The following is a 22,971-nucleotide window of genomic DNA, read 5'->3' on the forward strand; positions in this document are numbered from 1 at the left end:
GCAGAAGGTTTAGTAGGATAAAGATCAGGATTGTTACCTGTGGGAGAATCTGTGTTGTAATTCTTCCAGGGGTCTGCAGGTGCAGGATTATTGTCCCATCCCCATCATCCTGATCATCAGGTGTGTATATTGGTGGTGAATTAGTAGGGGTAATTAACAAGTGTTGTGTTTCTGGGGAAGGAGGAGGAGAAGGGTTAGCACCCACGTTTCCTCTTTAAAGGCATGCGATATGCTTCCTCGGAGTCAGATTTGCGTTTGAGTGGCAATTTGGTCGCAATATGTCCAGTTTTTGGATTGATGTACAGTTCCTTTTATTTCAGATCCGGTTTTGGAGGCGGGACATTGAAACGGGGCTCCTTCAATGGTATCGGAGGATCTTTATGTTTTGGCTCCAAAGTTTTCAGTGTCTTGGATGCAATGATGGTGGTCCGGAGACCGGTTTTGGTTTCGACCTCGAAGGTTTTGGCTCAGTGCCAGAGTGTGGCCAGCTCGATACCGAGCCAGAAGGCTTTGAAGTATGTTTCAATGCCGAGCCCAAAGGCGGGCCTTTGGAAACATGCTCTCAGTACCGTTCATGGCCCGAAGGCAGAGGTGGGACCGCAGCCTTTTTCTTCGGCTGAGTTGAATTTTAGGGCAAGGGAGGATCGGTGCTCACAATACGCTGACCTTGCGGGATGTCTTCGTCCACATCGGAGCCTCATGCTCATATGGCATAGGCGGTTTCTTGTTCGGAATCTTCTCCGAAGAGGTCCGGAGTGGAGCCGGTGTTCCAGCTCTGATGTTGCGACGTCGAGCCTGTATGTCGCAGGGCGTTTTCTTCGAGCGGAAATAATTTACACACATCGCAGTCTTTTTCATTGTGCTCTGGAGATAAGCCTAGGTTGCACACTTCATGCGAGTCGGTGCTCTGGAACTTCGCATGGCACCGAGGGCAGAATTTGAATTGAGTCTATTCCATCGACTGCGAGGCGTACCGACCTGGGTAGGCCCGACAACCGTCCATGAGTTTCCCGATCGAAAAGAGTTTTTTCTATTAAATACGATATGCGGAGAAGGGCAATATGTGATCGAAAACAATATCGTCGAGGGTAAGGGGATTGTGTACCGAGGAGAACCAGAGAAACGAACTCGAACCGGAGCGCAGCAATTCACGTACGAACCCGATTGCAGAAAAAAAACAATCTAACAATGGAGTTGATGCCCATGCACACTATCACCGAAAGGAGGAGTCACCTACCTTGCGACTGGAAAGACTTCTTCGAAGAAAAACAACTTGGAAACATCCGGTCGCAACACTAGATGGCAGGAGTATGCAAAGCATGTGATCTACAGCTCACATGCCTCAAACTCAATTTTTCTCAAACCAGGGGTGTAGGAAGCTGGCTCTTTATATGACATGAAGTATACAGGTGAGCCACCTGGTTGTAGTGTGCACTGTTCTGAATTAACTGAAAGTTCATCTAGTTAATCGATCAATAAACACAAGTTGTATAAACTAGACAAATAATCCAAAGTTTTTTGGCGTGTATTAATTATTATGCAATTTAACATGAAATTACCATCATATATGAAATCACAATGTTGTTGACAAGGACATTGATCGGCACCAAACATTTGCCCTTTTATACACGGTAAGCTATCTCTCCCAGGAGGTAGGAGTGTATTTATCATTTCGAATCAGACTATTAGCTCCTTACACATTACTTTTATCTGCTACACAGGCATGTCAGACTGCGATTCTTGATAAAAAAAACTCTTACACAACGCATCCTTTTCACCCACTCAGTTGTCAGCACAGACAGCGTTTTCTATAGGCGTTATCTACGCACGCCTTTGCGCGTATTCATCACCTACTCGCACGGTAAGATTTCACGATTGCGGGTCATTCCGCCCACAATCACTGCCTTACAATTAGGTTGACTTAAGTATTTCTTTTCCCGTGTGATAGATTTGGCATTACATATTGCTCCAGTACACCATTCAACTCGGCACGAACTTTACTCAACTACAGTCAACGCATTGCCACCGAGTGCTTTACTCGCAATTACCTCTCACTACCATAATAGGATTGTTTATATAACGGACAGCAGCTTTATTATCCACGTTCTTCACCCGCAGGTCGATACCAGTTTTGCTACACATCGATTTCCTTATTCAAAAAGGTACCAGTCCGTCATATTCAGTCGGTTCTTTCTTTTTTCTGTTCAACATTATAACCATCCCCCTTTTCTTTTTCCACAATTTACCCATTTCTACATTGTTTTTGCACATTCTTCTTTTCTTTGTCTGTCACATTCACGGTGACTAACACGGGTTTGCAGCTCCCTCTACCCACATTTTTAATTGCCACTTTCGAGGGCCATAAGCATGTTATATATTCTCTGGACATGGATTTCACCATATTCATTGGTTGATACGAATACCCACTGCCACAGCACAATTCCAAAAGTAACCACGCTTATCCTCTTAGCCACAGAATTTCGCCCCTGAAGAAGGGACCTGCGAGTCCCGAAATGCATCGGGCTAATTAACCAGTTTGCAATGTTCATCTAGCAACGATTTTTGAATATTGTTATTCGCAGCAATGCGGTTTATAATATGTGCATTATAACATATTATTGTTTTTTTTTTTACATGTTAAACACAAAATTATGATCTCAGTTACGATTGTATTACAATGCAAAAGATAGTCATTGTTAACATTGTGATTTCATATATGATGGTAATTTCATGTTAAATTGCATAATAATTAATACACGCCAAAAAACTTTGGATTATTTGTCTAGTTTATACAACTTGTGTTTATTAAAATCGATTAACTAGTTGAACTCTCAGTTCATTCGGAACAGTGCACACTACAACCAGGTGGCTCACCTGTATACTTCATAGTCTTTAAAAGTGTGATGTCAACACACTCCAGTAGTGCAGCACCAGTATGCAGATTATTCCTACCAATAGTCAACATTTCCTGGAGTGCACCTTTCTAACTATCCCCTAGCATCTTTATATGACATACCACTAGGTGATTATATTGTGCAAAGAGTCTAGAGATTACCCAGAAGTGTAGTGTACAGGGCTCATTGTTTACCCAAAGTGCTCTATTTGTTGTAGTGTGGTTGAGCAGCCTTAGGCCTAACAGAGGAGTGTAAGACATTTGCTATACACAGTGACCGATAAATGACTGTAGGAAAGTGCCATTTCTGCATGGTTGCCCGCTAACTTTTTGCCAGATACCTGATGCAATTTGTCTAGTGTGCCCTGGGTCCCTGCCAATCAGGTTCCCAGGGCCTGTTTTCTTTCCCTAAACTGTACCATTGTTTCCACAATTGGCACAACTCTGGCCTACCTGGAAACCCATTGTAAAGGGTACCTATGGTACCAAGGGCATTGTAGCCAGCAAAAGGCAACTGAGTGCTGCAGCATGTATTATGCCACCCTCGGAGACCTCTCACCACAAACATGCACCACTTCCATTGCAGTCTGCATGTTTGGGTGCAGCTCAAGTGAAGAATCAACACTGCACCCATCCCTGTGTGCCATGCCTGCCCAGCACTGCATGAGGGCTAGGTAAGACACCCTTAAGGCAGGGTGTCCCATACCTCATGTGAGGACCCATCTGCAGGAGCAGACAGGTCCCTATAATATCCTACACCATTCTTAGATATTATAAGTGCCCAGTAAAGCCATCCTGAGCATATGGTCTGGAAACTGGTCAGAACAAGTTTACCAGCACCATTATGGCTTTACTGAATCCTGGGATGTTTGGTACCAAACATGTCGGAATAATAAACATGCACTGATTCCAGTGTCAGATTTATTATGTCCTGCACTAAGGGGTTCCCTCTAGAGGGGACCCCTGAACCAAACCAACCACTGGTGGGGTTCTGACTGGTGAATACCAGCCTGCCACCACAAGACAGGCTTCTGGACCCCTAGGGCGGGAGCCTTCGCTCCCTGGGCACAGAAACAAAGCCTTTCCTGGGCAGAGGTGTTCACACTTCCTCCAGGTCAGAAAGAGCCATCTGTGGCAGGGGAGCTTCAAAGGGTTTGCCGCCTTTGCAGTGCAACCCGCCCCCCACCAGCCTCTCCTGCTATTTGGAGCCGGCCCCATTCCTGCCTCACTCCCTTTTCGACAGGAAGGCAGGTAGGAAAGATCAGGACAGTACAGAAGGTGTGCCCACCTCTGCCAACCCCACCCCTCAAGTAGGGTAGACGAGGTGAAGCCCACTCTTTAGTGCCCGCAATCTTGCAGATGGCAGGCACCCTTGAATCAGGGTTAGGCATAGTGCCCACTCCCCTACATGGGGTGAGACCCTAAGGGTGTAGTCACGCGAAGGATGGAAGTCCATTGCCTACTACCTCCAAACCCCTAAAACACCCTGTAAAGACAGTATTTAGGGGGCAACCCTGAACCCAGAATTCTGATTTGACAAAAAGAAGGACTGAAGAGTCGTGCTGCTGAGAAGGACAACGACAAGTGCCTTAGCCCCAGCCCTACCAGTCGCTCTCCTGCTTCAGAACCCCTGCAGCCAGCAGCCTCCAAGAACCCCAGGGACCTGCCCTGCCTTCCCAAAAGACTCTGATCTCCCATGGACACCGGAATTGTCCAACAGCAACCCAAGCCAGGACTCCAGAATCCAGCTGGAACTGCGTGTCCTCACCACTCTAAACCAGACACCCATGGCCAAACACCCCAGAGAAGTCCCCCAGCGATCCTGACCTGGGATCCAGCGTTGGATGACCACCTACGACCTTCTACTCGACGCCTGCAGCCTTATTCTGAAGGGTCCCCCCTAACCGCCACCAGAACCGGAAAACGACGAGCCAGACATGAAAAAACACCCCTGCACCCATAGCCCCAAGGTGCCAGACTGACTGTGTCCTGTTGTCCAGCAACTCTTCAACTTCATCCTCCAGTCGCTGGGTCCTTTCTTCTAATCTTCTGGCTCCAGCCTGCATTCTTCTTCCTCGACCAGCAACCCTCATAGTAAAGCATTGGACCCCGACACCTAAGCACCCTGCACCTGGCCGCCCCTGCACCACTAGTGGTTTGGACTTGGTGCCCACCTGGGACCCCCTTTGCCCTTACCTTAACCCTAGGAGCTTGTCTCCCAAGACCGAGCGGCCTGCCCGTGAGCAGCCCTCAACCGAGGTGCTCCTTAGCCCCATTGGCTAACATTCACACCCCTGCACCTGCCCTCCTAGTGCCGCTGGTGGTGCACCTTGTGTGCTAACCTAAACCCTGGGGAACCTTGGTTCTACCACCCAAAACTCAGTTAACAAAATCGTTTACTTACTTGCAAACCTAACACTTTGTTTTTCTCCATAGGATTGTATGGTGGGTTTTTCTCTGAAAAATGTTGTGTTTTGAATCTGTTTTTTATTACAACAAAGTTACTTAGTGTCTGCAAAAGAGTTAACCTGCTTACTAATGTCTACTATGTACAAACTGAGTGATTAGTTTGATTTGTAGCAAAGTAACTGAAAAATAACTAAAGAACAAAGTACTTTTCTTCATTAATGCTTTTTCTGGTGGAGTAAGTATCTGCCTGTGGATTCCTCACCTTTTGAATTACTCCACAAAAAACATTTTTAATAGATCTCCCACTTCAACGAGGACGTCACAATGGTACGGCTCCGCTCACGACACCGTGTGACGTCATCAAGCCATAAGGAGGCCTGGTTAGCGTGCGGACATCAGTCCCACCCATTTTTTCCGTGCCTTTGAGGCAAACGGGCAAAAAGAAAACGAGTTACTTACCTGTAACTTTGGTTCTCCAGTATTGGTAACTTTCATAGATTTCCCTAGCTTGTATCATTCTCCGTCGTCCGAATGGGAGCCTCGGTAAAATAAAGAATACCATAGCAGTAGGCACAAAAGAGAAGAAAAGGCCTAGGCCTCATCTCATTTTGTAGCTTATCCTCCTCTTTTTGTAAAAGAGACCAAAATAATGCAACAACCAATCAGATCAGCCTCACCCCATAGAACCCTCCTGAGAGAGCCTCAGATTTTCGTAGCCGTTGTGGAACAGTATAACAGAATGTGCTGAAGGCAGAGCTTTCCCAGGGGAGGAGGGCGGGCGCATGGGAATCTATGAAAGTTACCAATATTGGAGAACTAAAGTTACAGGTAAGTAACTTGTTTTCTTACTCCAGTATTAGAACTTTCATAGATTCCCATAGCTTGTATCAGAATAGCTAGCAGTTAGAAAAAAACACACATTTTGTGTAATAAACCATAGAATAACCGTGAATCCATTACATCATAAGAAAACCAAGTTACCAAAACATTAGTCAGTAAACATCATCAGATACAAAATGTGCGAACCAATAACAGGAAGGAGGGTTAGAAGGGAAAGCTCCCCGCTCACTGGAAGAGATTCCTCAGGACTGCCTGTCCCACTGCAGCATCTCCGCATGATAGAGTCCAAGCAGTAATCTCTCATGAAAGTATCGGCACTGCTCCATGTAGCTGCCCTGCAAATGTCTTTGGTTTCATTTTCCGCTGCTCTTTTCGCTGGAGTTCCGATCAATTTTGTCGAGTGCGCCCGGACCCGCCCTTCTAAGGGCTTACCAGCTGCTTGGTGACAGTAGTGGATCGCGCTGGCAATCCATCGTGCAACCCCTTGCTTTGAAAGGGGGAAACCTTTGCGAGGTGCACTGAAAGCGACAAAGAGCTGAGTAGATCTCCTCAAGTCCTTGGTGCGCTGGAGATAAAATTTCAAACATCTTTGAACATCCAAAGAATGAAGAGACCTCTCCGCTGGATTTGTCGGTCGAGGGAAAAAAGATTTCAGAATGACTGGTTCATTCAAATGAAAATCCGAAGGGACCTTCGGGATGAATTTTGGATGTGTCCTCAGGATGAGTGTGTCCTTTTTAAACTGTAAGAACGGTTCCTGAATAGTGAGAGCCTGAAGTTCTCCAACACTCCTGGCTGATGTTAAAGCGAGAAGGAGGGCTACCTTCCATGAGAGAAATTTAAGGTCCGCCTTATGAATTGGCTCAAAAGGAGGTCTCATGAGTTGAGCAAGGACTAAGTTGAGCCGCCACATGGGTGGCGGAGGCCTAACTGGAGGAAAAACCCAAAAAAGTCCTTTTAAAAATTGTTTCACAATTCTTGCAGACCAAAGGGAAGGGCCAGAAGATGTTCGCCGAAATCTAGAGATCGCTGCCAGGTGCACCTTGATAGAAGAGTGGGCGAGCCCTGATTTGGCCAGAGATCAAATGTATGGCAAGGTTTGATGAGGAGCAGAAGAGAAAGGATGAATGTCCTCTTGGCGGCACCACAGGCAGAAACGCTTCCATTTCGAACGATAGGTCTTATTCGTACTAGGTGCGCGGCCTGAGCTAGCACCTCTACATTCTAGAGGGATATTCAAGCTCTGAAATTCCCTTTCCTCAGGAGCCACGCTGTCAACTAAAGCGAGCTTGGGTCCGGATGTACCACTTGGCCCAGGGACATAGTCACTAGAGAGGGAATTGGACGCATGTCAATTGGATGGTCCTGGGAGAGCAGGAGAAGCTCTGTAAACCAAAACTGGCAGGGCCACGCCGGCGCCAGTAGAATCATTCTACAGGGTTCTACTTTGAGCTTCCTGAGCAGTCTTGGAATTAGCGGAATTTGAGGAAAGGCTTAAACAAAGGCACCTGACCAGGCCATCGAAAGCGCATTCCCCAATGATCCCTGATGGTGTTCCCTGCTTGCGTAGAACCGGCATTTCCTGTTCTTTGGAGTGGCAAACAGGTCTATGGATGGAGTGCCCCAAAGATTGAAAACTCTGTAAAGTGCGCTGGTCTAATTCCCACTCGTGACTCACATATTTGAGAGGACTCAGTGTATCCGCGGTCGTGTTCAGCACCAGGAAGATGTTCCGCTGAAAGCGAAATTTGGTGATGGATAACCCACTCCCAAATCTCCTGGGCTTCCTTGGACAGCAGACGAGACCTTGTTCCACCCTGCTTTTTCACATAATGCATGGCCATCGTGTTGTCCGTACGGACCAGAAAGGTGGATTTTCGGATTCTCGGAAGGAAAGCCTGTAAAGCTAGACGAATCGCTTTGAGCTCCAGTAGGTTGCTGTGGAGAAGGCGTTGCTCAGGCTGCCAGCGGCCACTTACTTGAAGGTCTTGCAAGAACATACCCCAGCCTTCTAGAGAGGCGTCTGTGGTAAGTACCAGAGGAGCTGGAGTGACTGAAGTTGAGACCCTGAGAGATATTGTCTGACCATCCACCAGCTGGCCGCCTCTTTCATAAGAGGAGTGATGAGTACTTTGTCGTCGAAAAAGCCTTCTGTTTGGCACCACTGCAAGTCCAATTGCTCTTGGGGCTGGCGCATTCGAAGCCTGCAATGCGGAATTAAGGGAATGCAGGATGAAATCGATCCTAGAAGGCACTTGTAAATGCGCACAGACAGCGACCGTCTTGTTTGCAATCGACGGGCAGAGGTGATCAATTTTTGCTGTCTTCCCTCTGATGGAAAAGCTTTGCAACAAGTTGTGTCCAGAATAGCCCCCAGAAACTTGGCCGACCTGGAAGGACAGAGGACCGACTATTCCCTGTTGAGTTGAAGTCCCGGATGACTGAAAAGTTGAAGGCAGCTTTCGACTGCTTCTGATGCTGTCTGAGAAGACGGTGCTTTCACCAACCAGTCGTCTAGATAAGGAAAAACCTCTAGCCTTTGTTTTCTGGGTAATGCTGCGACTGGGGCTTAGACCTTCGTGAATATCCGCGGTGCGGATCGAAGTCCGAAAGGCAGGACCTTGAATTGGAAGTGGCTCTTGGCTACTGTAAAGCGTAAAAACCTCCTGTGGAGGGGCGTGGCCTGCAGCCGACAGCTATGGCCGCGCGCTAGCGAAGCTCTGAGAGCGACGTAGTTTCCCCAGACAATCCGGCACTCTATCCAATCAATTATCCTGCCCTCAAGACAGTAATCACTACCGGAAGGCGAGAGGCACCGATCGATCTGGCCTTGGTCTGCGTGTGGGCCCAGGGGGCAGCGGAGGACGTGCGGTGGGCGGTGGTCCTGCTCAGCGCCGGCAGCCAGGGACTGAATTTGCCGATCTCTGCCAGCGGCCCGGCAACGTGAAGGGAGGTGTGCGCGCACCCGGTGAAGTGCGGAGAGAGGCGGCGGCGACGGCGAAGAGCGCCTGAAAGGGGCACAACAAAAGTGACATCTACGGCGACCTCAGCAGCGTGAGTGTGGAGAACAGCGCGAGGTGCCCTCGCAGTGAGCGGAAGAGGAGCCAGCTCAGTCGAGTGCTGACACGGATCCGGCAGTGCAGCAGAAAGGTGCAAGCAGCTGGCCCCAGAGCCGCCAGAGCACACAGTGACCTGGTCAGCCCAGAGGCCCTATAGACTGAGGTAAAGGGGAAACCGGAGCAGCGGTGGCGGGCGCGAGAGACCCAGCGGCCTTGTCACGCACTAGCAGCCGGGGCCTGGATTTCCGAAGGACCCTAAAAACGAGGGCGAGGCCCGGCGGGTGACCAGAGGGGCCAGCCCAGGAGAGATCGAGGGGAAGTGCCGGTGGCGGGAGATGCCTGCGAGGGCCGCATCACTCCTGATGGCGGGGGTCCCATCGGGAGCGAACACATTTGGCAGAGGTGCGGAGGGTGATAAGAGCGCGGGAAGAGGGCCCGGCAGAACGGCCACGCATTGCGGAGAAGACGCACAATTCGACGAGGCCACCTAGCGAAAGGAAGGAAAGAGGCCCTGCCCCCGCTGGAACCCGCCGCCGGCTGAAGGCCGGATTGCAAAGAGTTTAAACACAATTGCTAGCAACGGGTCTGGGGCGGGCCATTGTCAGGCCAATAACGAGGAGGGCAGATCTGGGAACGAAGAGACGGCTGGCGGAGACGTGCAGAGCCAGTGGATGCGCTGGGACGCCCAGAAGCCCCGGCACGGTGGAGATCGCAACCCAAGTGCCCAGGAACATCAGTTGCGCCGTGCTGGTGACTGCGAGGACCCCAAAACCTATAGCTTCATCAACGCTTCTGGAACAGGGAAAACCGACAGGCCGCGCTGGTGAGCGAGACTAGCGGCAGGCGGCGGGGACTACCTGTCAGAACTGGCCGGACCAGGTGAAGATGGGGGGGGAAAGGGCCAACGCGTGACCGCACAGGCCAAACTCGACAAATATGCCTTTGCCAAAGACTCCAAAAGCCCGACGGAGCGCAAAGAGCTTTCCGCTGGGGCCCCTGACTCCAGGGGAGCAGCCAAGGTGACATTAGAAGATATTATGGCAGTTCTTGCCAGCGTGCAATCCATGGTGGTTTCGATCTCTGCGGACGTTTCCTTCCTCCGAGCGGATTTCCAAAAAATGAACTCCAGAGTGACTGAAGTGGAGCAGGTGACGAAATCTCTTACTAAGGACACCGCTTCGCTGCTCCACAGAGTTGGTCGGTTGGAGAATGACAATAAAATCATGGTGGCCAAGCTAGATGATCAAGAGGGGCGCTCTCGGCGGAACAACGTGAGAATTACGGGGGACCCGGAAGGCGAAGGGATCCATGCTATGGATCTCTATGTAGAAGACCTAATACAGTCTAAGCTTCAACCTCGGGGGCTCTCCGCCCTCTTTGCAGTGGAGAGAGCGCACAGAGTGCCGGGCGGTAAGCCCAAACCCGGAGCACCCCCACGACCTATCCTGGCCCGCATCTTTAACTTTCGGGATCGAGACGCTATCCTGCAGGCGGCGAGGGTGGCGCAGGCGGAGCGAATCCAGAATTCCCAGATTTCTTTCTTTCCGGACTACACGGCGGCAGTTGCTCAGCGCCGAAGAAGCTTTATGGAGGTAAAAAAAGAACTGCGTAGAAGGGAGCTTCCATACGCAATGCTCTTTCCGGCGGAGCTGAGGGTAGTGGCGGATGGAAAGACATGCTTCTTTGAAATGCCAGAGGAGGCCCACGACTGGCTTGAGGGATGGCAGCAAGCCGAGGGTGATGAGCACTCAAGGCGGCGTCGACGACAAGATAAAGCAGAAAAGGAGGACGCCAAGATCTCCGCACATGAGCGGCAGGCATCACCTTCCACGAATGCAGACACTGGGGAATGACATGGCTACAAGTGGCAGCTGAACTGGCGGCGAGGCGAGCCTCTCACCAACGGTGACCTGACTATGTGAAAAGATTGTGAACACAACGACCCACCCTTACCGGTGCTGTTGGCGACGGGTCGGGATTATAGGCTCACTGGGGATGCTACACGGCAAAGGCTGGCTGAGCGGCTGTCTTGGAGGTTGGGGGACTACAGTACCGACTCTCGGACTTCTATCCCCCGGCACGCAAGTACTGTTTATGGGATCAAAGCACTCTGCTATGTTGGGGTGGCGGGTAGTTGGGGATCCGTCTGGCAGGGAAGCAGGGAGGGTGGGTGGGGACAGGGGGGTTTGGGGTAAATGGGGGTTGTCTTCCGTTAGTGGTTTTTGGGGCTTTTTTATTGCTCCTTAATTTGTTATTCTTTCTTATGCACCTGGAGTTCGAATTGAGAGTACACCCACACGAAACACGTTTGCGTACCAAAAATGTATTAGTGATCCAGAGTCCATCACAGAGCTTGACCGCGCCACATATCTGCGCACACGCACAGCGAAAACCGTATCGAGATAATGGCAAATGCAACAATGAGTGATCGTCTAGGCCCGGGTGCCCCGCTGACAGTGATGTCATGGAATGTGAACGGCCTGGGCAACAAAATTAAGAGGGGGCTGGTGTTGCAACATATTAAGAGGCACACTTCATTGGTGGCTCTCCTACAAGAGACCCATCTGGCTGGTACGGCCACGAGGGCACTTCGTGAATTGTGCTACATTGTGCACCGTCCTTATTCTTCAACGGTTCTCTATCTGTTTCTACAGTGGAGCATACGTGTGGCGTGCTCCGGACGTCCTGTGCACAAACCAAGAACTGACTAAGTGACATTGAAATTGATGTGCTTAACCATGGTCAGCTACACTTTCCTTGCTTATTAACGAGGGCACTAGATAGATGGGGGTTGAAAATGGTAGTGCACTCCGAGTTCACCTCCGGATCCAGAGGAGTGGGGATCCTCCTCCGGAAATGCTGTCCCTTGGTGGTGACCGGGAAATGGGCAGATGACCAGGGGCGATTTGCTGCAATATCAGGACAATGGGAGGGGTGCAGCTTTAATTTTGTCACGGTATACATCCCCCCGGCACTATACTCACTAGCTTTTCCGGCCCTGGGAAAGTTCCTGCTGGGCCTACCCCAGGGAGAACTGATCATAGGGGGAGACTTTAACGCCATAGTAGATGCGCAATGGGATAAGCACCCCCCGAGAGGACCGAACACGACCCCTACACCCCTACGGGGCTTCCTGAACGCCATGGGGCTCCTTGACAGTTGGCGCATGCGACACCCCACAGACCGTCAATATACTCATCACGCTGGCGCGCACAATAGTCTCTCGCGCATTGACTACCTCCTCACCTCTCCTACATGTATTGATCGCATACAAGAGATTAAGATCCTCCCTAGGGGCATATCCGATCACTCGCCGATGATGCGAACATATTCCTCAGGCCTCTCAGGTAGAAGGCGCACTTTCCCCGATACATCCTGGCTACATAAAGGTCCCAGGCATGAGAAAGACGTTGCATAAAACTACAAAACAGTACTTTCCCGAAAATTTACACTCTGTCTCCTCACCTATTGTCCTCTGGGAGGCCTACAAAACAGTGCTGCGCGGACAGGCCATCGCAGTAATCACAGCTCATAAGCAAGAAGCGTCACAACGGGTGGCGACACTGGAGGAAGCAGTGACCATGGCAGAAAGGGAGCACGCCAGAGACCCCACCGACACGAACACTCCTACACTTAACCTTACGAAACAGGCATATAGAGACCACCTATGGGAGGCGGCCCGGATGCGCCTAGCGAAAACGCAGCATACGATATACGAGTTTGGGGATAAGGCGGGCCGACTACTAGCGTGGCTCGACAAAAAAAGAGAAGGTCAACCGGTGGGTGGCGCGGCTGCGACTGACCTCCGGAGAGGACGTGACAAACCCGGACGACATAGCGATGACCTTCGCTACTCACTATGAACAGGTATACACCTCTGCGGTGACGACCACCACAGAGAATAATTTAAAATTCCTCACAGACATACGACTTCCGAAACTGGCCCCAGATGACGCACTTGCGCTAGAAAAGAGTTTCAGTAGAGGAGGTCGCCCTAGCTATTCACGGCCTTCAGTCAGGAAAAGCGCTAGGACCGAATGGGATTCCAGTGGAACTGTTCAAACGAGAAGCGAATACAATAGTGCCGCACTTGCTGCAAATGTTTGAGGCCAGTCTGGAGGAAGGTATACTTCCACGAGACGTCAGTCGCGACACTGGTCGCAATATTAAAGCCCGGGAAGCCCCCCACCGAGTGTACCTCCTACAGACCTACCTCACTCCTAAATGTGGAAGCCAAGATATTGGCAAAAATATTAGCAACCCGTATACAACCTCATTTGCAGACAATTATCCATCCAGACCAGTCAGGCTTTATGCCCGCGCGGAACACTGCAATGAACATTAGACGGCTGCACGGCATACTGGCCAGTGGGTCCCACATCCAGGAGGATGCAGTTATACTCTCGCTAGACGCGATTATGGCTTTCGACCAAGTGGAGTGGCCCTTTCTATTTGCGGTGCTTATGCATTTTGGTTTTGGGCCCAAGTTCTGCGCATGGGTACGGCTACTCTATACAGAACCTCTGGCGCAAGTGGCGGTGAATGGCCGACTCTCGAGAGACTTTGCACTGGGACGAGGCACTAGACAAGGGTGTCCTCTCTCCCCTCTGCTATTCGCCCTGGTTTTGGAGCCATTGGCGGCATGGATAAGGCAGGATCCAGTTATATCAGGGTTAAAATGGACGGAGAGTTGGGATGATCGTATCTCACTCTATGCGGACGATATCTTGGTCTATTTGACACAACCGAAACGGTCCATAGCTGCGCTACTGGATATCTGCGACTCCTATGGTAGATTCTCTGGCTATTCAATTAACTGGACGAAGTCAGTGCTTTACGTCCTACAGGGGCCTCCGCCACAACTCCCCGAAGGAGTGTTAATACCAATGGCGAAGGATGGTTTCAAATATCTGGGTATAAACATCACGCCGAATCCAGCGCTATTCCTAGAACGCAATTTGCTTCCGCCCCTAAAACGACTGAAAAGTGATGTCAAATATTGGCACTCCCTGCCACTGACGTAACTGGGGAGAGCGGCGCTATTCAAAATGATGGCTCTCCCTCGCTTCCTCTACGCGCTGCAGAATGCGCCCGCTCCAGTCCCAGACTCATACTTTAAATCGATCGACGCAGAGGTGGGTTGTCTGCTGTGGGAGGGTAAACCTCATAGAATAGCTGTCTGCAAACTTATGCGGAGTTGGTATGATGGGGGAATCGCGCTGCCCAACATACGTCTATATTATTGGGCGTCCCAACTTATAATAGTCAATCAATGGATACACGCAGCGCAAGATGAACCCGCTTTACGAATGGACAGGGCGATGCTGGGACTACACGGAGTCCTCCAAGCCTTATATGTTAAATCAGGGACACATAAGCTACAAGGCCCCACAGCGCACACGGTACAGATATGGCGCACGGCACAGCACAGGTTGGGATGGGAGGGGGTGATTACGCAGCAGACGCCGCTATGGATCTCCCCTAAGATAGGTATGGGTCACTTACGTAAAGAATTTGAGGGGTGGGACCTCATAGGCATCTCCAGGGTCGGTGACCCCTGGAGGAAAGGTGGGGTGATACCGTTTGAGAAGCTCCAATCAGAGTATCAGATGAACCGGACAGAGCACTTTAAATTCTTACAAATACGCATGCACTACAGAAAGCTATACCCAGGGGGACCACCCTACCAGAGTCCTCCCCGCTAGAGGATCGGCTGCTCACAGACCACCTCACCCAGAAAGCTATATCATTGACCTACCGTAAACTGGTGAATCATCAAAAAGACCCCACGGAGATCCTTAAAAGAAAGTGGGAGGCAGCAGTGGGGCCCATGGACGAACTAGAATGGTATGAAGCGTTGGCGTCTCCCCGAGAAGTGGCCATCCCATCTAAAATAAAACTGGTGCAGCTTAAAATACTGCATCGGATATACTACACTAGAGACGCACTCCACAAAATGGGGAGGGCACTTACCCCGCTCTGTCTGCGGGGGTGTGGACTACAGGGCACCTTCTTTCACACTATATGGGAATGTCCTGACATTACCTTGTACTGGGGGGAGGTCATGGCGACGATCTCACGGGTTACCGGTCATGATGTCCCACCAGAACCTCGGATGTGTTTACTGAATGTGTGGGACACTACTGATCTTAACCAGGCTGACCAAACCTGGGTGACCGTCGGACTAGCATTGGTAAAGAGGACTATCGCGCAATACTGGGGGGCGCAGTCAGCCCCCTCCCACGTGAGGTGGTGCCGAGACCTAGATAGTGCCATGACGGCGGAGAGGGTTGTGTGAGCAAACAGAGGTTGCCCCAGGAGATGGCAGAGAATCTGGGGAAAATGGAACGCATTTAGAGGCAATATATGCGAACCCCCTGTAACGGACTCAGGAGACCGAGCTGAGCGAATGAAATCGAGACATCATCCTCACGAAGGGTTCGACGCGGTGAAGGGTGGGGGAATGAGCGGGGGGCGAAGGGTGGTGGATATATGGGCTTGGATGTACCTGTATGACAGTTTCACTAAATGTCAGAAATTGACTAATCTGACAGCAAAATGTACCGCACGGATGTACCATGTAATGACGAAAGGTGTACTTTTGTTCTGTTTGTGTTAATAAAAATGGTTTTACAAAAAAAAAAAAAAAAAACCTCCTGTGGGCAGGGTGGATGGGGACATGGAAGTATGCGTCCTCGAGATCCAGGGTGGCCATGTAATCCCCTGGATTGAGGAGACGCAAAATGTCCTGCAGGGATACCATCCGAAACGAGAGTTTTATGAGATGGGTGTTGAGCTCCCTCAGGTCTAAAATTGGGTGCCATTAGACTACGGTCTTGCGAACGAGGAAGAACCAGGAATAGAATCCTTTGCCTCGTTGGGACAGAGGTACTCGCTCTATCGCTCCTTTGAGAAGTAGTTGGTGAGCTTCTAGACGTAGAAGGTGCAGATGTTTGGATTCGGTGGCGCGAGGGGCTCTGGAGGGTGGCTGGTGTTGAAAGTCCAGTGTATGGGCAAATCAGATGATATGGAGGACCCACCGATCTGATGTTATGAGTTGCCAGTTGTGGAGGCATTGGGATATCCTGCCCCCCACTGGTATTACAGGGGGTGAAGGAACAGTAGACAGAGCCGGAAAGCCGCTATTGGCGCTTAGAGGAATCTCTCCCCTGGCGCCCTTGTCGTCCTCTAGAAGATTGGCGAGAGAAAGACAACGATTGGCCCCGAAGTTGAGAATACTGGGGCCAGTAAGACTGAGATGGCTACGAATAGGAGGAGTAGCGCTGCTGCTGGTATCCACCACTGTATGAAGAAAAACCTCTTCCTCTCGCTCCACGGAAAGGCACTTTGCGGTATTGCAAAGTCCCAAGGGACTTCGCAGTCTCCGTGTCCTTTTTTATATCCTGCAGCGCATCGTCCACATGCTTCTCAAAAAGCATCTCTCCATCGAATGGAAGATACAGGATTTTATTCTGGACTTCCGGGCGAAACCAGATAACCTGAAGCCAGCCTTGCCATCTAAGGACTGCTGCTCCTGCCAGAGAGCGGAAAGCAGTAGTAGCAATGTCCCCTGCACAATCAATTTCGGAAGAGGAACGTTCTCCCTCCTCCAGGATTTTCTTGGCGTCAGCCTTAGAGTCTACTGGTAGTTGGTCTAAATACAAGGATAGGTCGCACCACATCTGGCGATCATATCGTCCAAGAATCGCAAAGGAATTAGCAGCCCTGACCAGGAGGCTGGACATTTAAGAGGACCTCTTTCCCACATTATCTAGACATCTACCCTCCTCATCCGGTGGTGTGGTGAGGGGCGCAGACAGATTCTTTGACTTTCTTTGGGCCGCTTGCGAAATCACAGAGTCCGGTTTTGGCTGGCTGACCAGACAAGTGGGGCTGTCTTCTGGAGCTTTGTACTTTTTCTCCAGTCGGGGAAGAACAGGCATGACAGTTGCTGGAGACTTCATAACTTTTATCCCCTCATCCCAGACATGGCCCACAATTGGGATAGAACGGACAGACTTTTCGAAAGGTTCTTTGAAATCATAAAGAAAACAGTCCGATTGTACGGATAGAATGGGAAGATCGAAACATTTGGAAGCTCTTTCCATTAAATTGTGAAAACCTCCAATATCTGCTGGAGGAGAGTCCGCCAGATACGGAGATGGAGAAGCGGGATCCGGAATAATGTACTTGTCCCATTCCCTATCTGGATCCGGGACTGAGACTGTGCCCTGGTCATCATCTGATGAGTCATCTTGAATTGTGCCCACATTTTGTGGAGGTTCCGGAGGCTTCGGAACCGGAGCTTGGGAAAGCGGAGGAACCACTGGACCAGGAGATCTAGGAGGAGGTTGAGACACTTGAACTGACTGTTGGCCGGAAGATTGAGTTGAAAATCTCTCTGTAAACCAACAGCATGAGTTGGAGATTAGCAATGAGTGAAGACGGCATGGCCACCATGCCCTGTTGCGACAGTTCCTGACACCTAGATTGTGGCAGATATTGCTGTTGCTCCATATAATAGTCCTCCGAGTCTGAGTCCTGATATTTTACATGTAACTGGGATGGGCTATATGCATCCCCGTAAGGACTGTCATCCTCCTCTGAAAATGCCTCCTCCAAAAGGAGCGCCGGAGGCAGTGGTGTCACTCTCCGAGGAGATGTAATTTCCGGGGTAATCCGGCGTCTTCTTATCGAAATTGCCACTTTTTGTATCGTCGACGAGGTCGTCGACGGAGTCATCGCCGACGAAGATTGAACAGTCGACGAGGAAAGGGCAATCGTCGACGGGACAGGTCGTCGGGACCGTCGTCAGTACCATGCTGAAAGCCATAGACGTCGTCGTCGACACCAACATCATCGTCATCCTCGTCGCCGTAGAGGTAGTCATCATAAGCATCTACGACATAGTAACAGGTACCATAGGTTGCAGCGGCGACGAAGCCGTCGTTGACGAAGGCAATGGACGAAGTTCTCGTCGACGAGCCCGTCAACAGAGCCAAAGTCGACGCCGGTTGAATTTTTGATGCTGTCGTCGACGGACGGATTTTCCTGTCAGCTTTCCCCTCACGTGGGGCAGAAGCTGGTTTATTTTAACAGTTTTGGTTTCTCAGAGGGTGGAGGAGAAACCGAAGGCCCCAGGCTCATTTTCTTAACAGATTGCACCTCAGAAACCAGTCCTTCCCTCTCCTTTACACCTCGGTGAGGGGATTTGATGGGACTACGCCTGTCAGACCTATCAGAGGTGTTTATTAAAGCCTTGGCAGGGGGGTCAGTAGAAGTTGAAGGAGGAGACCTACCCCGTTTTTTTAGATCTCCTCGAAGATGTCACAGAGGAGGCATCATCACTGTCACTCGAAACAGGGTCTTTCCGTGACTAACTTTTGCAGCCAGGTGAGTACACGTCCCTCACGGTCTCTTAAGGTCTTTGAAGAGAAAGGTTCGACAGATCTTGCAGTCAGTAGCCTTGTGGACAGGGTACAAACAATAAATACAGTCTTTGTTTGTCCTCCACATAAAGTCACTTTTTCGAACAGGTGGCACAGGCTTTGAATAAAGATATCTTCTACTTGTCAGACATCCTGAAGAATGGAAGTTGAAAAGTAACAGTTGAAACACAGAAGTTGAAGAGAAATCTGAGCAGAGCTCAGTGGAGACTCCCTTGCACAACGTGCGGTAGAAAATCTAAGGCTCTGAGGCTCTCAGGAGGGTTCTATTGGGCGAGGCTGATCTGATTGGTCGTTGCATTATTTTGGTCTCCTTTACAAAAAGAGGTGGATAAGCTACAAAATGAGATGAGGCCTAGGCCTTTTCTTCTCTTTTGTGCCTACTGCTATGGTATATTTTATTTTACCGAGGCCCCCATTCCGACGACGGGGAATGATACAAGCTATGGGAATCTATGAAAGTTCCAATACTGGAGTAGGACAACATTTACACAAGCATACAACATATACAACAACTTTCAAGTATACATAAATCTTCCAAATAGAGAAGAGTGAAAACTGAAAATTCTATAGAATAGACATTTCCTAGCCAGAAAACATCACAACATTATGAATGATATTAAAATATAAGAACTTCATAAATAATAATCTTTTTGGTGTCAGTAGACAGGCAACGGGGAGGCGGGTGGGTCACTAAGGAATCCCCAGGCAGATGCCGTATCCACCAGAAAAAGTGTTAGCGAAGGTAGGTAACTCGTTCTTCTGATGGATACATCTGCCTGTGGATTCCTCACCTTTTGAACTGAATCCCCAAGCAGTCCTGCTCCAGGAGAAGGTGCCCGCCTACCTACACCAAAAAATCCTGCAGCACAGAGCGTGCCAAGTGGCCATCCCTCCTCACTACTGAGTCCAAGCGGTAATTCTTCGCAAAAGGGGGAAGGGAGGCTCAAGTTGCCGCTTTGCAGATGTCTACAACAGGGACACCTCTAGCCAAAGAAGAAGACTTAGCGCTAGTGGAATGAGCTCTAATACCTTCAGGTGGCTCCTTCTTGGCCAAGGCGTGGCAGATCTTGATGCATAGGATGATCCACCTGGACAGTGTTCGCTTGTGGACAGCCTTGCCCTTCATCTTTCCCAAGTAACCAACAAAGCCTGAAGTCCTTGGTTCTGTCCAGGTAGAACCTAGCCGCCCTCTTAGGGTCCAGGCGGTAAAGCCTCTCTTCCTCCTTAGAAGGGTGAGGGGGGGATAGAAAGTGGGTACAGTGACGGACTGTCTTAGATGAAAAGGAGTAACCACCTTAGGCAGGAAGAAAAGGACACAAATTTGGCATGAATACCTTATGTGTACAAAACGCTATGGTGGACTAAGTACGAACTACCCCAAAAAGCCCAAAGAAGGTGTGGCACGGGGGCCTGGCAGCGAAGGGGTTAAAAGTGACACTGCAGGTTACGTGCCCTTCAAAAGCATGTAAAAAGTGAGAAAACAGTACGTTTCCAAGGTCAACGGTTCTGGATACGATTTTAAGTATTTTCTGGTGTGAAATAAAAACACATACTGAATTACTGATTTCGTTTCATGCCCATAATTAGGGCCTCTAACAACCCCTCTGTCCCCCAAGCACTTATCCCTATAAAAATATCATATAAGCTGCTTTTTAACTAAGCTTTATGGATAAAAAAAAAGGGGATGCATATGTTTTCCTTTTAGAATAAGGATGCTTAGAATGGCATAAAGAAAAAAACATGGAAAACCTTTGTGTTAATCAAGTAATTGAAATTGTGTTGATTGAGGGATCATATCAGTTACATCAGAAACAGTCCGTAACTATTTAACTATTAGCCGAGATACAGCAGCACAACCTTAAACAGCATGTACACAGAGGGAATATCTGTACCTCAAAATACAAAGGTTCTGGACTTTGGTCGACTCTGCTGGACTGATTTGCGGTCAGTGGCTTATCCAGTCTCTTCTGTATGTTCTGCTTTCTCTCGGATGATGTGCTATGTCCTCTGCATCGATAAACATTCTAAATAAAAATATTAAATATTAATAGTAAATTGCACTACAGCAACAAAAACATCAACAATAAAAATCAGAGCTATAAATCCTCTTTATTGCAACTATGACAGGGCTGATCATTTGCTCATATAGAAAAACACAAATAAACATCAGAATTAAGAGCAAACAATTAACTCCTTCAGCGCTCATGACGGAGCCACTCCGTCATGAGCACAGCTCAACCGTGGCTCATGATGGAGTGGCTCCGTCATGAGCACAGCGCCACCGCGCTGCCCCCAAACCCCCCCCCCAGCGCTGCGGAATTCCCGCCGCAGCGAAGGGGTTAAAATAGATTCTTGCCCTAGACTGATCGGCGGCCCTTTACACAGTATCTCACTCAGTTCTTCTATCCCCATCCAACAGATTTTGGTATTTGTTTGATTCTACAGACAGAACGCGATCGGTTTCCATCCCTCCTTTTCGATTAGTCAAGTTCTTCTTTAAATGTGGCTTTCCTCAAGGCTCTTCTTTGAGCCCAGCACAGTTTAATTTGAACACATCTCCTTTGGCTGCCTTAGTAAGATCTTGTGGTTTTATTTTGCTATGGCATGTGGACAGTTGACAAATAAATGTCGATTTCAAAGAACCTTGAAAACACTAAAATTTATTTTGTAGATTAACACAGTTTTTTTTTAAAACATTTCATGGTCATAGTCCTGTGACTGGTGGACCAGTGAATTGACCACTCCCGAACCACAGTCCCATTCAACTCTGAAAAAAAAGCAATAAAAAAAAAAAAAGCAGGGATAGTTTCTTCTAGATAACTCTGGAATTTTCATTTTCCTCTTGAAAGACTGTAATTAAAGCTCTCTTTACCTCAAAAACAGGCTATGGTAACTCACTGTATATGGACTCCCAAGCTGGCTCTGAACGGGCTACAAGTCATACAAAATGCTTCAGTTAAGCAGCATCTTGAAATGCTTCACTGGGTCATGATTTGCAAGATAATATTGTATGAAACCTTGCATACAACACAAAGCAATTCACCACATTGGTCATGTTTATCTTGCACACAATTTTCTCAACTATACACCTGGCAGAAATCTTGGCTAGTCAGCCAATATCTACTCATTATTCCTAAAATCACAAGGTGCAGACTGGGAGGCAAACCCTTCTATTATACTGCAGCCAAATGGTGGTACTCCATGCCTCCTAATCTACGAGACGTAAACAACCATACATCTTAAGAATAATCTTAAAAGATTGTTGCTTAAGCTCAAGCTATGACCTCCACCATACTCCAAGACTTCATCCGCAGTGCCGAAATGCCTCTGGGTATCTATGCACTTTTAATATCAAGAATTAATTCATTCACAGGTAGTACATGGCCCACCAGTTGCCCCCCACATTCTCAAACATAGGTATGTACAAAGCGGGCAAACCAATTGGTTTTTTTTTTTTTGCAGACAGACAAGCTAACCTTATCTTTATTTTAACCAAACATTTACTTCTCTATGAAGCTCTGCAAGTAATATCCCTTCTAAATAACTGTAGTCCCAAGGCAGTACATTCAAAGTAAGCAGCATCTTGCGGAGTTAAACCTCCCTCTCGCTCCCCAAAATCATGCTGATAAAAAAAAATAATAAAGTTAAACAGAATATACTTCTTACCATTAACAACATTTCTATTTTGTAATTATCTTTTAGTTTACCATCTAAATGAAGGGATTAAAGAATATTGAAGTAAAGTACAAAAATTACCTGTATATTTGACCTTTGCTCAATTTGTCTGCCACCTCTGGTGAAGGATGAATGGCTCTCCATCCAAGGTTTTTTCTGGGTTGCTTGAGAAGCTACACTAGCCCAGCTTGCGCCAGCTAAACCAAAACACAACAGTATCAGCCCAGCATATTTTGAGTTCCAAAAAGGTTTGTTTTTCAAAAGCTTTACCTACTGTATAACAGAGGTTACTGTACACAAAGACAAATGCTCAAAGGCCAAAAAACATCCTGGACCCGTCCTTCAGAAATATAAAATCCAACCCAAAAGCTTTAATAGTTGTATTGCCTACTTAGAGCCAATAAAACAGCATTCGATTCTGGCCACTAGTGTAAAACAAGCATTGGCAAAACCAATAGGTTGTGCAGTAGGTGCCAGCATCTTGGCTTTATTAATGCATGTTTTGTCAGAGTTAGTAAACTTTATTGTTTGGGAAGCTAAGAGGCCCAAACCAAAAGTAAACCAAAAAATCAATTTGCTGAAAGCACAAATATGTTTGGTACCTTAAAAAGCACACATTGCCATAGTAGTCCCTGGCACTAAATTA

At 48.6% G+C, this 22,971-nt stretch overlaps 1 protein-coding gene across 5 annotated transcripts in view; it reads right to left on the reverse strand.

Annotated features, from left to right (window-relative positions):
• SECISBP2L (SECIS binding protein 2 like) overlaps nt 1-22,971 on the reverse strand; it is a 600,623-nt gene that overhangs the window by 411,608 nt on the left and 166,044 nt on the right. For all 5 annotated transcript variants that reach the window (XM_085644219.1, XM_085644216.1, XM_085644220.1 and 2 more), the window contains exons 7-8: nt 22,407-22,522; nt 20,543-20,674 (exon numbers count right to left, since the gene is read on the reverse strand). In XM_085644219.1, coding sequence (XP_085500345.1) covers nt 20,543-20,674; nt 22,407-22,522 — 248 coding nt within the window. The remainder of the gene's footprint in view (nt 1-20,542; nt 20,675-22,406; nt 22,523-22,971) is intronic.

The sequence above is a fragment of the Triturus cristatus genome, chromosome 3_1, assembly GCF_964204655.1.
Source record: "Triturus cristatus chromosome 3_1, aTriCri1.1, whole genome shotgun sequence".
Classification (NCBI taxonomy): Eukaryota; Metazoa; Chordata; class Amphibia; order Caudata; family Salamandridae; genus Triturus; species Triturus cristatus.